The sequence below is a fragment of the Ambystoma mexicanum genome, chromosome 9 (assembly GCF_040938575.1).
Source record: "Ambystoma mexicanum isolate Mex_15411 chromosome 9, UKY_AmexF1_1, whole genome shotgun sequence".
Classification (NCBI taxonomy): domain Eukaryota; kingdom Metazoa; phylum Chordata; class Amphibia; order Caudata; family Ambystomatidae; genus Ambystoma; species Ambystoma mexicanum.
In genome coordinates, this window is record NC_090931.1 from 893,638,419 (window position 1) to 893,655,571 (window position 17,153).

General features: G+C 44.6%; 1 protein-coding gene across 4 annotated transcripts in view; it reads right to left on the reverse strand.

Annotated features, from left to right (window-relative positions):
* HDAC4 (histone deacetylase 4) overlaps positions 1 to 17,153 on the reverse strand; it is a 2,586,716-nt gene that overhangs the window by 1,863,437 nt on the left and 706,126 nt on the right. Inside the window, exon 1 of one of the 4 annotated variants that reach the window (XM_069616019.1) lies at positions 3,041 to 3,184. The exons of the other annotated variants lie outside the window; for them this stretch is intronic. Coding sequence (XP_069472120.1) covers positions 3,041 to 3,053 — 13 coding nt within the window. The 5' untranslated portion in view covers positions 3,054 to 3,184. Of the gene's footprint in view, positions 1 to 3,040; positions 3,185 to 17,153 lie in introns of those variants that run through there. 4 annotated transcript variants of the gene reach the window in all.

A 17,153-nucleotide genomic window follows, 5' to 3' on the forward strand; every position in this document is an offset into this window, starting at 1 on the left:
TTTTCAGGATAACCACAGATTTTTGGGTTACTAGACTAAAGTGATTTTTTGAACTAACACTAGTACCATTCTTACTCCACTAATCTTCAGAAACATTTAAATGAACAACTGAAAACATTATTTTACCAGTGCCTTACTCTGCTCATTGTTAAGTCCTCCAATCTCTTTTTGCACTACAGCCGAATACTGTGTACATGTAGACGATCTTGATCATCTGCAGCATTGGTAGCAATATGCAGCGTACACACTCTACGTAAGGAGCTCTTGGGCAATTTCAATTACACTCTTCCTACACTTGTGGACTTCATTTTATTTTGGAAATGCTCAAAAGTAAAGCTAAATAAATGAAAGAGCACTGCATGGCCTACAAGCTGCCACTGCGGAAACTGCTACCCTATTAAGTAGTAATGGTAACCCAGTCTTGTTTACAATAACTTCACAGGAAGCACTTACCTGCCCCATCATATGCAGGTTTAATGCCACTTAAAATACTTACCTGACTTTCTGATAGCATGACTTTTCTCCCAGTAGGATTCCTACTTTCTATCGATGCTCTATAAACGCCATCAGTGTTCCTCCTAATACATCATTTCCATACTTAATCCTCTTACGGCCTTTAAGTAATCAAAAGCTTCACTGTGCTTTACTATTCCACAGCTAATTGATTACTTCGGAAATGTTATGGCAAGTGCTTGTTTTCCAGCCCAACTTTGAATAACGAAACATTTTAATACAGGAAATCCTGAGCCGCAGAAGGAGTACTCCCCATGGTTCATGCGATACAAAATGGGAGATATCAAAGACTGTGGCCACCCACTTTGCTGACAATCTTTAATGCAAGGAGGCAACTGCAATACAGAGGATATTATGGGGAGGGATAGTCCACCAGGAACTTACAAACGAGGTCATTAACAAATCCAATCCCACTACCACTTCAGGCTTATAAATGTACACGGATCGACCAATAGGACTGTGGCAACACAAGTGTAGCACTCCGGTTGGACCAGTCAGTATCCATCTCCCCCTAAGCCAACCTCAGCATTTCTCTTCTACACAGTTGCTTCAGAGAGGCATTAACTGCAAATGCCTCAGTGATCCTAGAGTATATCCCCATTGTATTGATAGGGGGGGTTTAAGAACATCCAACCCAACTGTACTCCAAAGAAATATTGGATTGGTTAAATACATATCTAGCCCATCACTCAACCAACTGCATTCCATCTGAGCACACCTGATTGATGGATTCAGATTTTCCAACTAGAATACATCTCGTGATCGGCACCTCAGCTCTACAGGCTTTGACACAAAATGGAATATACACTCTGACAATTCCTCTGGGCCGGGAGACTACCATGATGTTAATAGGCACAGTAAAAATGCCCATTACATTACATACTGCCTTATGTTATTGCCCAGAGGAAGAACATATGAGCTGTGCATGTTAAGGAAGGCATAAGCATTTAGTAATCTTTGAGATTGGGTGCACGAAAACACATACTGAGTTTCAGAACGGCAAGGGGTCGTCAGTTTTAGGATGATCTGGAATCTTGTACACATGGAAAGCAACGTTATTGCACACATCAAAGAATGGGACTATACTTTACTTGAAAGGCAGCATTACTTAAATTCTACATGTTCTGCTCACAGTGCAAACATTGTGAACTTTCCACAGCAGCGGCGGACTCTGTGTACCGTGAACATATATCCCAGGCACCTAATGTCACTATAGTAAGTAAATGCAGTGGCCCACTACAGAATTCAGGAGTCACAAGAACAACAGCAATGCAAAGTAACCTCCGGCTGCTAAGCACAGAATGATAACTATATTAACAATTGAGTTTAAATGTTATTTAAGTATTACAAAGCTAGTAACCAGAGAAAGCTTTCAGATTTCAATAAATGGCCTAATCAGGGGTGAATAATCAGTTACAAGTGTACACTGAGCCGTTACCACGGTTCAATTATCCCTCACCCAGCTCTCCCAAACATCTTTCACTCCATAACGCCCTCAGACTAAATATACTTCGACATTCCATTGACACAGTACCCTACCCACCAAGCCCCATTTGAGCCACACATGATCACATTAAAGCAATCACACACATAAACACACACACACAAATCCACTTCTTAACCACCAACCCACACCATGAGCCCATTACACATCTACCCAGCTCACTTAAACTGAGTGACAGACTCGCACTCACAGCTCACGCTCTAGGTTAACCGCACACAATTTGCTTACCCCTCGCCATTTTGCAAATGAAGCCCATCTCACAGACGAATGGGTTTGCTCTCAAACTGCGCACACACAAAAGATAGCAAGCATAATGCAGATTAATTAAGTGGTTTTAATCAGTGCCGTTGCAGCCTGACACGTGTTGCGAGCTTCCAGCTCTTCTACTGAGGCTTAATCTTGGCTTGTATAAAGTCTAGGTACAGTGGTTGAGACTAAATGTTTAGGCAAATTAGACGTGGGCTCCCATTACTTTGCAGTTGCACGAAGGACGTATCTGTAAATTATTGTATTGCAGCGCGTTCACAGCTATGCGAGGGACTGGAGCATTATGCTTGCTATCTTATGTGTGTGCGCAGTTTGAGAGCAAACCCATTCTTCTCTTAATTCCATTTTCCAGTGGGCAATTTGGCAGGTTCCCACTCAACTCTCAGCCGCAGCCCTTACACAGCCACATAAGTTGCCGTCCATGCGCTGTACCCTGCTGGCCCCTTCTCTGCCACTTTCCCCTTAAACCCATCTCACAGACCCCTTTACTCCTCACCTTTCTACAATATGGGGTACACAAAGAACATGAACAAACTTGTGCAAGACCCTAAGCATGCGTACACATGCACAAGCTTGCACTAATGCTTGGACAAGTAGACAGCAACACCACAAGAAGCTGTGTCTGCACAGGTCGACACAAGGCTGAGCCGGGAGCAGCTGCCCGTACCAGCACCTGGACACGACTGCTAGCACAGTTCCCTGAACAAACATGCAGCCATGTAATCAACTGAACAGCTTTCGGAGAGCCTCACTTACTGTTCAGAAACATAGGCGATTCGTACACAGGGCATCCCGACCTTCACATGTCTCGCTAGACAGACATGCAGACTTGACCAGATCCAAACGTGCACCGCAGGTATTGGCCCTCCGAAATACCAAACGCCAGCCCTGGCCAAGCTACACAGCAGCCCAGTAGCGCTTGCCTTGAACTGGCAGGCTTCTCTTTTTCCGCCAAGCATTTCTGTTTTCCATTTGCAGCCCTTGGACAGCTCAGAGGCCTCCCAATAAGTTGCATGAAAAGAATTCCTCGTCCTGATTAATTTCAGGCATGCAGTGTGGAGTAGGTCTTGCGTCAATAATTCGTCATCAACCACTAGCTGTCTGAAGCAAACATAAATAGAGAGCCAGACTCGAGCATGCCTGAATGGGGGGAGGGGGGGGGCAGGGGTGGTTAGCTGTTTAAAGCCACAGGACAAGGAACCGTTTAGGATAGTTGTGCGTCTCTCCCGCTCTTTCCTCCTCTACTTTTATATGAACTCGACAAGCCCAAAGGAAAAGTAGATGGAGTACAGTGCTGTGCTGGTAACGAATGCTTTGTTAAAACGAACACGTTGCGAGATTTGATAAAGAGTGCACTAGTTTTGATGTACAGCAATTACTTTTCTGTTACTTTGTATTTGAAAACGTAACACTGTTTTTAAGTATAAGGATGTTTGGGGTGCTGTAACAGCCTACATGTTTGCTCTGCCACTCAAAAACGAGCATTATCAAATATTGGGGAAAATTAACCATCTTATTTGTTGACAATTGTAGGATCATGACAAGCAGCATCGATCTCTGCAGCTTTGTAGGGGATGAGCCCTTGAAACACGAGTGAGAAAAGAACTGGTACATAGCAGCATGCCAGAAGGTTTAGAAATACGACTATCTATCTGATGAGGTTCGGGTGAAAACCTATCTGAGAGATTGGGGGTCAGCATGACTTGCGGCTCAAGAAGACTCATTTCCAGCTTCATATGATGAAATACAATTCTCCCTTACCTCACCATGTTACAAAAAAGAATGTCACTCAAGCCCTTGTACTCTCAAGTTTAGACTATTGTAATACCATCTAGATGGGCTTAAATAATTCATCAGAATGCTGAAAGAGCTTCAAAATAAGGCTGCCAAACAGATTTTCTCCCTCAAACCCCTCAAACCCATTACGCCTGCCCAGAAATGACTTCCTGTAAAGCACTGAGTAATGTACAAATCACTGTGCATTATCCATAAGAGTCTTGCCAACAACGGGCATGCTACCCTGTCCTGTCACCTAGCATCAATAAACACTCCCCTGCCAGGAATTTACGAGCTGGAACTCTGAACTTGCTCTGCACTTAAAAATTACTGTAGAATGAAACATGGTGGTGAAGGCCTTGTTCCTTTTTAATTTAAACACTAATAATCTTTGGGTGGAAAGCAGGACCGAGACTGTCTACCACCGTTTCTGCCATCAAATAAACTACTTTCTGGTTTTGGCCTGCCAGCAACTGCCTTTCCCTTCACAACTGACCTCCTTCCCAACTGCTGCGTAAATACTCTGTACCCCACATGCATTTGTTTTTAGCTTCTCCCCAATTGTATTGTACATATCCTAACATCTGTAAATGCTTCTGTTACATATCCTGCAATCTATCTTTATTTGTAATTTATTTCAAATATGGTTTGTTACATACCAATGTAACATCTTTTCACATCTAACAATATGCCTTTCACTGTGACCCGATGTGGATTCGTTCGCTCCCTGTACTTCAAATCGTTCTTCTGCAAATGAATGCTCTACAAAAAATAAAAAACTAATCTAGATAAGGTTGGGGGAGGTGTTCTCTCATCTCCCCACAATCTAGGTAAACTCGTTGAGGTCGACCGGCCACCCTGATGAGGCTGGTCATCACGCTGGCCATTTTGGGGAAGCTGGCAACCAGCATTTTAGAGGAGTGAAAGGCCCCATTGGTGAAATTCGGGGTAGCTAGCTATCCAGAAGCGATGGAGGAACACGTCTGGGCGTGTGTGTGTGTGAAACAATGAGATGAACAAGTTACTTACCAACTGGTAACGTTCTTTCGATTGGATGTTCCTCCAACGTATTCCTCATCTTTGATGTTATTCCATCCAACTCAGCTGCTTCTGAAAATTTTGTTCGGCAGAGGGCACCGTGCGTCGATGTCGTCGAGTTGATGGTCCCTTGAAGGCTTCCGTCGAGGGTGACGTCAACGGGTGTATAAGTAGCACAAGCGGCGCCCGTTGGCCTCAGTTCTGTTTTTCCCCCTCTTTTGTTATTGATTTACACTATGCAGACTGTGTCGGTAGACAGGTATTTTGCCTTGCGAGAGTTGGAGTGGCAATAGCCCGGGAAAAATCTACAGATGGCCGAGTATAGAACTGCTCTGCCAAAATTTAACTCCTTAGATTGGGAAGCATCTAGTTTGTAGAATTTTGAAAAAGTATGCAGTGATGAACAAGTCGCTGCTTCACAAATGGACTTTATAGGAACACCTCTTTGCAGGGCTGTAGACGAGGCGATGCCCCTGGTGGAATGAACCCTTAAACCTTCTGGTGGGTCTTTCCCCGCTAGTCTGTAGCATTCTGAAATGCAAAAGACAATCCAACATGATATGGTCTGTTTTGTTACTGATTGACCCAATCTTTTTCCCGTGCAGCCAATAAAGAGTTGGTTATCCAATCTAAGCCTAGAGATATAAAAGCTTAAAGCTCTTTTTGGATCCAACCTGTGGAGTCTTTCCTCCTCCTTACTAGGATGGGGTGGAGGATAGAAAGTCTGTAACACAATTTTTTGATTTAAGTGAAACTCGGATACCGCTTTTGGCAAAAAAAGAGGGTTTGACCTTCAAAACAACTCTGTCCTTATGGAACACAGTATAGGGTGGCCCAGAAGACAGTGCCTGCAATTCGCTCACTCTTCGTGCAGATGTTAAGGCAACTACTAGAAAAGCAGTTTTTCATGTTAGCAATCTCAATGGGCACGTGTGCAGCGGTTCAAAAGGAGCACACATTTAGAATTTTAAGACCAAATTGAGATCCCAAATCGGTACTTGAAATGGGTGAGGAGGAAACACAGTGAGTCCTTTTAAGAATTGTATTATCAAAGGAATTTTGAAGTAGGAGCATTCTTCCGACGAGCGCTTGAAGATGGAAAGCGCCGCAAGGCAACCTTTTATTGTTCCAATATTCAGACCTCTATGCGCTAGGGTCAGAAGGCAAGATAGTACTTCCGGGATAGAACATAGAAAAGGATCGACATTCTTTTCTCTGCACCAGTTGCAAAACTTTTTCCAACGGCAACAGTATAGAGACTTTGTCGCTGGCCTTCTTGCCGAAAGCAACACCTCCATAACGTCATCTGGAAGGTTCCAATCCCTGTATCTCAGCCTTTCAGATATCAAGCATGAAGGTTGAGCGTTTTGACCTCTGGGTGGAGAACCTGAGCTTCTCTCTCTGAGGAAGACGTATTGGAGGACAGATGGACATGTCTAGCAGGTCCGGGTACCACGTTCTCCTGGCCCAATCCGGGGCAATTAGGATCATGCAGCTCCGGAACCGTCTCAACCTCCTGCTGACCTGAGGAATGACGGGAATCAGAGGGAACGCATACAGTAGTGGGAAATTCCACTCCACCACGAACGCGTCCCCTAGGGCTCCTCCCGGGGGAAATTCCTTTGAGCAATACATTTTGCACTTTGGGTTGGTACCGGTCTCAAATAAGTCTACCTGAGGGGTTCCACAAAGAACGAAGATCTCTAGAATGACTTCATGAGCCAGTTCCCATTCGTGGGACACCGTGCTCTGCCTGCTCAGAGCATCTGCCGTCATATTCACTTCCCCGGCTAGGTGAACTGCCGTTAAAGAGATTCCTTCTTGAATTGCCCAATACCAGAGTTGCATTGCCTCTCTGCACAGAGGTAGTGAACCTACACCTCCTCTTTTGTTTAGATAATGCAAGGCCACTATGTTGTCTGTCATTATCAGGACATTCTTCCCTCTGACAGATGGCAGGAAAGCCTTCAGCGCTAGTCTGATTGCTCTCAGCTCCAAAAGAATGATGTGTAGTTTGGACTCCGATGGAGACCAACGACCGCTGATTGTCAGATCGTTGGCGGGAGCTCCCCACCCCTTGAGTGAGGCATCCGTCACGACTGTGATCTCCGGCCATGGTTGCCAAAAAGGTTCTCCTTTTAGGATGTTCTCTGTACAAGTCCACCATAGAAGATCCTGTCGAACCTTGTTCGGAATCTGGAGAAGATCGGTGATTTGACCTGAGAACTGGGACCATTGAGTCTTTAACGCCCACTGAGGGATCTCATCCTCAAGCGTGCCTCTGGCACCAGGAAGAGGCAGGTTGCCATGAGGCCGAGCAACCTTAAAAAGTCGTAAGCCAGAAGATTTTGGGCATTTTGGAATTTGTAAACCATCTGGAGAATGTCTTGAGCCCTCGACTTGGGAGGCGAGCTCTTTCCCAAGGATGTGTCTAATACAGCTCCTATGTACTGAAGCTGTTGGGAAGGTGTCATTTGCGACCTCTTGAAATTGAGGGAGAAGCCCAGTTTGTGGAGGAAGTGGCAGGTGACTTTCAGATGATCCAGTGCTTGTTCGGCAGAACGCGCCGTGATCAACCAATCATCCAGGTAGGGGTAGACATGAATCCCCCCTCTCCTGAGGTGTGCTGCTACCACTACCATTAACTTGGTGAAGACCCTCAGGCGGATGTCAATCCAAATGGCAGGACTTGAAACTGATAGTGTGAGTCGCCAACCACGAACCTCAGGTATTTTCTGTGCTTGAGATGAATCAGCACATGAAAATAAGCATCCTGGAGGTCCAATGACACGAACCAGTCCTGAAGTTGAAGGGCCTGAAGGATCTGAGAAAGGGTAACCATCTTGAACTTGTCCTTCCTGAGGAACTTGTTCAAGTTTCTTAAGTCCAAGATGGGTCTCAATCCTCTGTCCTTTTTGGGGATCAAAAAATACGGCGAGTACCATCCCTTGTTCCTTTCCGCTGCAGGTACTGGTTCTATAGCACCTTTCTCCAGCAGGGTTAGCACTTCCTGCTGTAGGAGCGGATTCGAAGACTTCAACGGGCGTCTCCCTGGTGGATTGCTTTGAGGTTGCGTTAGAAAAGGAAGGCAGTAACCTTGGGCTATTATTTCTAAGGCCCAAACATCTGAAGTAATAGCTCGCCATTCTTGCAGATGTTGTGACAGCCTGCCTCCTACAGGTGTCTTGTGATGCAAGTCCTCAAAGTGGTTTTGTGGCGGTTGCTGCAGTCGCTGATGGCAAAGAGGCTGTAGCTGGAGCTGGCTTCGCACGTCTTGTTCGTCCACCGCGAGTGGCCTTTCTTTGGCCCCTTTGACTGGCCATTCCTCTCGCCTTTCCATATGAGGTGTAGTAACGATAGGATTGTCCCCTCCAAGATTGATTTGTTGCACGAAAGGACTGAGGTTGCCTGATAGCAGCTCCCAACGATTTGGCAGCGGCCTTTGAGGTCTGCAACCTCTCAAGGCTCTCGTCAGCCTTGCTGCCAAAAAGGTGAGACCCGTCAAAGGACATGTTCAGAAGACGGTTCTGCACGTCCGGTGCAAAACCTGACTTCCTTAACCATGGAAATTTACGCATTACCGTGCTAGTGGCCATGGACCTGCTCACACTATCAACAGTGTCCAAACCAGATTCAAGGGATTCCTGCATAGCTTCCTTTCCATCTCTAACAATGGCTAGGAATCCTTCCCTTTCTTCCCCTTCTGGTATGTGCTCCGCCGCCATTGCAATACATTCGCAAAGAGTGTACGAAAACTTTGCCAAGGCACAGGTGGAGTTGGCTGATTTTAATGCCATGCTCCCGGCTGAAAATATCTTCCTTGCCTAGCCATCCACATGCTTATCGTCCCTGTCTGGAGGGATAGACGGGTACGCAAGTTTGTTTGAAGCTGTGGCTGCCTGTATAACTAAACTTTCTGGAGAGGGATGCTTAGACAGATAGCTGGGGTCGCTACTGGCAGGGCGGTATTTTGAGGTAAGGGATTTATTCACTGGAGGAATAGAATCCGGTGTCTCCCAATTTTTGGCCACCCTATTTTGTAAGGCCACATGGAAAGGTAGAATTGGGTCTTCAGTAGGACCATGGTCCAATATGTCTAAGATCATCTTGGACAAATTGGACTGTAGGCCTGGCCCAGCCCAAATAATCCACAACCTTAGTCATTAACTGACGATATGATGGATTAGCATGTTCACCTGGCTCTGGTCTACCAAATTCGTTCTCTGGGGACGTATCAATACCACTTGCATTGTGTAACGATTCCACCAAATCCTTCATCCTGCTTTCCTCTGAAATCAGGCATTCAGGAACATTTGCAGTACCAAATTCAAGGCCAAATGGAACATTTTCTTCATCAGATCTTTCTTGTTCCTCAGAAATTGAGGTCAAGGATTTGAAGAACTCGTTCCTAGGTAAAGGCTTAAAAACCTTCTATAGGAGGAGTGCTAATGGGTCCTGAATGCAACCCAGGTGCTTTTGCCTTTTCTTTCTCTCTTCCTAGCTGATCTTGTTGAGCTGGAAGTTTCGGCGTCAAGGGCTTCGGCGTCGATGTCGACAAAGGCGTCGATAACTTCGACGTATTATCCGACTTCGACGGCGTCGACTTAGAGGGCGTCGAGGCACCCTTCAAGGACTTGCCCTTCGAGGTGTCTTTGTGGTCTCGGACGGTGTCTGTGACCTCGATCGGTCGACTCGACTCTAGCGGCTTTTTTCGCTCGACGTCCTAGAAGGTTCTCTAGCCTTCCTCTTTCGATCACCCGGGCTCGAGGGCGCGCGAGTTTCGGAGCGATGGCGCTCCCGGCCGGCTTCCGAGGAAGGCGCGGACCGAGGCTTCGCTTTGTCAAAAACCTCCAACATTTTCATCCTAAAAGCTTCCCATTCTTCGGCTGGTGAATGTTTTGTGGGACATTTCATAATTTTTGTGGATTCGTCCGAAGACGAAGTGGAGGGGGATCTATGGCGTTGTTTCTTCGATTTTTTTGTCGAAGACGATGAGCAATGGGAATCGCTTAGGGACCCCGACCGGTGCCTTTCGCGTCGAGGAGATTTCTCCTCACGGGACCTCGACTCAACGCTAGAGGCTTTTCGGTCGGATTTACGACCTACCTGCAGTTTTCCCCTCCTCTCTCGTAAGGCTTTCCCCGTCATCGATTGACACTTCATGCATGCTTCCATGTCATGGTCCTCTCCAAGGCACCATAAACACTCTCGGTGCGGATCGGTAATCGATATTTTTGAGCTGCACGATTTACATTTCTTGAAACCCGATTTCGGGGTCGTGGTCGGCGTCGATGACGAAGACATATTTCGTTTATTTATCTTTCTTCACAGAACTCGAGGCGCGCCGATTCTCCGAAGCAACGTACACTGCGGAAAAACGGAACTGAGGCCAACAGGCGCCGTGCGTGCTACTTATACACCCGATGACGTCACCCTCGACGGAGGCCTTCGAGGGACCATCGACTCGACGACATCGACGAACGGCGCCTTCTGCCAAATTATTTTTTACCAAGCAGCTGAGCTGGGTGGAATAACATCAAAGATGAGGAATACGTTGGAGGACACAATCCACTCGAAAGATAGTTTAGGAGGGGATAGCCAGAATTTCAGAACAGGGTGGGGCTACATCACATAGATGTTGGCCCAGGACAGGGATCCCCCCCCATAAAGTAAGGGAGGAATATTTAATTGGAGTGTTAATATTGTTTGCGTCCTCCCACCACCAGGCTGAAGTTTGAGCTTTTGTATACTATAGACATATAGCATATATGCTATAGTTATGACATATGAATACAAGCTCCACAAAGATTTTATGTGGGAACCGAGCCCAATTGGATGAACCCTCCAAATTGATTGACCTTCCTGGTCTCTCCCTGGCATTTTGCAATGATTTTACTTTTTTCTGTACAGGGCACAGTTGCTTTGCCAAGTTCACACTATATAAATCCCATACATAAACATATGTAAATGTTTTATCTTCTGCTGCCCAACAGTAATCTGCATGCAAAATACCTTCCAAGCTTACAAATTCTAAAGTTAGCAATGGCATCACCCAATGACCACCTTTCTATCCAACTCATTCACTCTCTTACTATGTGCAAATATACTGAGGGAGCACGAATCATGTTGTGCATGTTAGCACGTCATTTACATTCATGTACAGTCTATTAACATACGACTAGAAGTGGGAGGAAGATTAAGACAAAAAAGTTGATTATTTCAACCGTGGCATAGGACAACTAGAGATCCTACCCAATTAATGCTACTACTTTTAACACTTAACACGCCCAGAAGAGCCCATGTATTTATTACACATGCTTGTCACTGTCTGACATATTTATGCAGCTAATTTGTATCCCCACTATCTGGAGTTCAAAAAAAACGAATACAGCAAATAACCATCCACATCAGCAATAGGGCTGAACTCATCTGAGCTATGGCTTCAACAGTGGTCGTGCAGCAATGAACTTAGGTCTTGCTCCTCATGCCACAACCCTGTCAATGCTGTGTGTGTGGAGTGTGCAACTATCTTGCTGAGTCTCTGTGAAAAGAACGGCCATTTTGGTGAGGCTGGTAAACATGACTTCTTTGCATTGTAGGTGTGGTTGGGATGGCTGCCCATTTGGTGATCTTGGTGGTGAATAATCATACTACCGATATTGACTGGGAGGAAGGTTGACTGATTACTAAAGTAATTAGCACACCGACTGTGAATTTACAGGCAACATTGTTGGAAGGAGGATGGATGTTGGGGGCTGGGAGGCTAGCTGGGAGTTTCCCTGGTCCACGTTTGCAAACGGGAATAGCTGATAAACCCAACTAGGGATGTATGGGCTTAGGAGAAGAGAATTTATCATACAGCATTCTCAAGACAAAGCTCTCCAGACTGGGCTCAAAGAAGCAGCACAAACATATTTTCAAAGGGACGGACACAGATAGACACATCACGTGACAAATGAGGAGTTGTTTTGCTATGCAAAATCTTTTCTGACTGTCAGAGCGACATGAAGAGGCAAAGGGTGATAACACATCGTTCACATGTGAATCCTTAGAATAACTAAGGTGAGAGGAGGACAGGCACTCCAAAAACGAGCTTAACAGCAAAGAAACTGTGCTCTCAGGAAGTGCCCGATTGCCTGAAGAATTCAGACATGAGCTTCTTAAGTCTTTGTATTTGTTTGCTTTATTGGAGTGTGTTTTAAACAAAAACACCATACGCAGGAGAAAACATGACAGTAGCAATCCCAGGTTTTGGGCACTTTCCAAGTGGAAGATGAGAATTCGCTTCCAGTAACCATTGTGAAGAGAGGACATTTTTAATTGTAATCAATTGTAAATGTCCGAATGCCACGAATCCTCGTAGGACCACGACTGTATTTTACTGTTTCTACCATTGTTATTTTTCCCCTGTTCCCTTCCCATTTAGCCTTGTGGCACTTTGAAACACCATTCTGATGTATAGGCCCCTAACAAATGCTCAATAAAATAAAATATACAAAGGGAAGTGAGGGGATATGGAGTATTCCAGTCCCCTCCTTACCACCAGTGATGTGGCCGCAGTAAGGGGCAGAGGTTCATGAGCCAGAGTTCTTAATTGGTAGACCCTCTTCCAGTGTCGTTGAGGGAAATCACACTGGGCAGCATTCTTGGACCACAGAGACTTCAGTGCTGGGTCAGAACGCAGATCCAGCCATAGTTTACATGCGGGGATCAGGGCGATGGAATGGCATAGTCTCTTTATCAGAAGTGCTATGGCTGTGTTCGGGGTCTTAAGTGAGAGGAGCATCCATGTTGTGAACATTTAGGCAAATAATTGGCTGGGGTCTATTAATTTGCCTAAAGTTAGACTAGATAGCACATTACTGATGATCACGGTCAGCATCAAAAGGTTTTGAAAACTCTGGTGAGCAAGTATTTCAAAGAAAATCAATATCCCAAAACACTAGTGCGTAAGTAGAATGCACTTACCAAAATGAGATATTCCATAAGCCGCTTGAAATCTGTTACATTTTTGCAACACCCACTAGAATCCAGGTTTACGTGAAGAGCAAAGTGTGTTGGAAGACTTCAGTAAGACAACCTTTTAGAATCCTAACCAAGCCCATAATTCATTCTGTTTTTAAATTTCACTTTTATTGAAATTTTAAATATAATACAAGAGAAACACATTGAACTTCCTAATTCAGCAGACTAGAAATGCATCTTTACAACGATATTGACAGTATGCTTTACAGCTGTGAAGAACTAAAAGAAGAACCAGGCGACTGGTCGTAGCATGTTATACAACAACAAAACAATTACATTAGATTCATGTTAAATTTGTTGCTTAGAGGCAGGCATGATGACCACTCATATTGCTTTGAAAAACATTAGAAAATCCCTATTATATGAATAAGGCCTTCTTAGAAAAAACAAAGGTCCAAATCTCCCCCCGCCCCCACCCTTATGGCAATATTTCTGGTCTATATCTATACCAAAATCTTACACAAACTGGGTCAGAAAGAAAATGTTATACCTCCAAAGACATCTCAGTGCTATCCACACAACATTTTCCTATTAAGTAGGTTGCTTACATCATGGCATTTCCTCACGTTCATCTAATTCAGGAGTCTGCCACCTTTAGCTTTCCAGCTGTTTTGCACTACATCTGCCATTAGCCCTATTGACCCAAGATCTAATTTCATCACATTTGAAAGTTCACCACAAATCGTATGTTCCTTACAATAGGGAATCAATTACTTTCTGCAGTTCATTATCTCAACTGGGTAGCCTCTTCAATTGTAGATCTCACATACCTTTTAAAGACATCAAGTGGGGCACTGCTCTTATTAAGTGTCTAGCTCTGCATGCTGTGCCAGATAGGAGCATGCAATCTGCCATATGCAACAGGTCTACATCTTCATCTTCCCTGGATAGAAGCCAACATTATCACCAACAATGGGGTTAATCTACAATCACACCATATAAGTCCCACCTGCAAGTAACAACGCCACAATGCCCCTGGGCTGTCTGCGCGCTATATAAATATAAATAAATAAATACAAAATAAATAAGCCTAAATGCTGTGTTCCCACAACAAATTCCTCCAACATAGATCTGAGATTTCGGTGTACATCCTAGTCAATTATGGCTGGAAGTAATTGCCACCCATGAAGGAGCTTAATACAAGGCATTCTGAACAGAGTCAACAAGGAAGACAAACATTTGTACAGAGTCCGTTCCAAAAAGCATCCAATATGTTTCAAATCTTCCTCCCATTTCTAGGAGCAATTGAGTATTCACAACCTAAGCAGAAGGCAGAGCTTCAAAAATAGCTGAGATCAAGACCTTGATACAGATTAAGTATATGCTCAAATTTTGTTAGGGGCCGATCCATTTTCCATTTCTGCTCGTCTTGCAAAGGAATCCCTTTCAATTTCAAGTATTGAAACCCTAATATCTTGCCAATATTCAATTTGCTCTCTAACATTCTAATCTTTATACCTCGGAATGCTTTTTCCAGGCCTGCCTCAAACCAAGTTTGAAAATGTAAGGCTTCTTGAATTTCCGCTGCAGACTGCAGCACCCAGATACAACTAATGGGTGTGGGCCATGATGTCAATTTCTCAGCCATTCTCCGTTTTTTCCATTTCTCCAACAATTTACCCAGTACTAGGTGTTTATTAACAATTCTGGGATTGCAGACCTTGGGGCCATCAACTATTCAGTTTGTGTTACTGGAAGAAATACTCCTTTTCCAGAGCTATCCACTGTTTGCTTAGCAAGTCTTAGATGGTCTTAAATTAATTGTTAACTAAACAGATAAATAGTAACCCTACATATCAGGGCAATCAACTCTTCCCTTGGCTGGAGGGAAAATAATGTGGCACTATGGGATCCTAAACCTTGACTTCACACAAGAATCTTAGAAGGGAAATCTGAATTTCTCCCCAAAAAATGCTTTGGGGGGGGGGGGGTTTGGGGAGGGGGGCTAAGATTTGAAAGTGGAGAAAAGTGAATGTGAAAAAGAGCTTAGATCCCTCCTCATCTATCTCATAAATACTTGATTTTGTCATGGACTACTCAAATGGGAAATCTACTAATTCAGTGATCACAGTTGTCGGATATGGGCCACTAGGGAGAATTACAGATGCGTCTGGAATGATTTTCTATCCCCAAAATGACCTAAAGTCCTCCAAAAATAATAGCAGGGCAGCTAAGGATGGTCTGGGTTGAGTGATAGAGATCAAGATGCAAATAGACAATTTATAATCTAACCCCCAAACCAAAATACATTTGTTACTCTTTGCTTGTCCCATTTTATGTGCCAAAGGTTCTAACGTAAGCGCATAGTGTGTCTGTGTATCTCTCTCTGTCTGTCTGTCTGTCTGTGTCTCTGTCTGTGGAAACTCTGGCATATGTCGTAGGCCAGAAGGAGACTGACCAATAGGTAGCATTTCTACAGGTTTGTTTATTCAAATAATAATATAAGGCCCATCTACCCCTACTAACAAGGTGTATCTCCTACCCAACACAAAACTAACTAGGGTGCTCATAGTCAGTGAGATTGTCCAAATCAATAGTCTGTCCTCCGTCAAAAACTATCCTACTCTGTCTCCAGCACTTGTAGGGTAGTCATGGTATCATGACACAGACACAATAGATACCATTTGCAAAACATTTATTGAGGTTTCTGGGGTTTGGAAAACTCCTACTCTGCCCTATAACTAAGATGGGAGTAGTCTTGACCATCAATGATAAACAAAGCAGTCCTAGCAGAGTCGGTCAAATCAAAATGGCCTATGCTAACAAAACCCAATGCCTGCCCTATCTCTTGTACAAACAGTGTATAAAGTAGAAATGTATGCAAAGGAAAAAGCAGTGTTCAAATTAATGAAAAGGTAGCTAAATCACCTCTCCTCCCCACATTAGAGCCCATAAGGCATTCTTTGTATGCAGGATGACACACATTGGCTTGGGCTCTTTGTACAATAAACAGTTCCACAACATGGCTCAAGGCTCACCTGGCCTTCCACGTTAAAGTCTCTCATTTTAACCTACAAACAATCTTTCAATACAAAGTTCACATAGGTCCCCCTCTTTCGGGCACAGACCTTTTCAAACAAAAACTTCAACAAAACTTGCAAAGGGGCTCCCTTCCCAAGCTTATTACACTTTGGGTCTCCCTCAGCCGAGCTCAGACCACTTTCGGGTGTCGAATGTGCGTGGCTTTCTTTGCAGACCTCTGCAGGACCATTTTGACTTGTAGTTCAAGTTTCAACTTCCACTCTCCCCTTCTCTAGGAGATAATTCTGCTTGCTTTGCTTTTGCACTTCATTCGCTTTATTGTTACAATGTACCTTTCACAGAGACCTTCGAGTGGGCTACTTCCTATCGCCGAACAACTCTGTTACTCAGTATCGGCGATTCTACAGCTGTCTTTTTCTTTCAAAGTTAATTCATAGGTCTGCATAGGTCTGCCTTTCTTCGCATCTCATCCACACGCATGCAGCCTTCACTGGTGATATAATGTTGCCACTTCAAACTTTCTTTAACAAACACCATTCTCTCAGATCACTTGTCAACTCACTGGCTGTGTGCGTTTCTTTCTTGTTTCTGTGTTATCCAATTCACGAGTCAAGGTTAGTACCGCAGGCTTGGTCTCGCCACCCCCCCCGCATCCCCCCATCCCCCAACTCTGCCTTTCACCCGGGAGGGTCGCTGGCATCCTTGAAATGCAGTCTTCACTTGCAGCAACTGGCCTTTTCTATGTGTCTTTCATGGCCTGTCGGATGCAACGACCTCCAGTAGGGAACTCTCAGGGTTTTCGCCCCCTGCTCTCGTCCCCTGGTCCGTCGCTCTGCTCCAGTAGGTTTGCCTTCGCCCCGAAAGTCCTGCTTGTACTCGTGTTCCACTTTGCTCAGAGTGTGTCTTTAGGGCTTGCCTTTTATCCTTGAGAGGAGAGCCAATAGGTATCAGGTGTATGCACTTTACAAGCGGATTAACGGGACATGTCCAGTACGATGTATGAGAGTTAGTCTTGTACCTCAGTCAACCTCTTCCGCGGCCCAGTGTT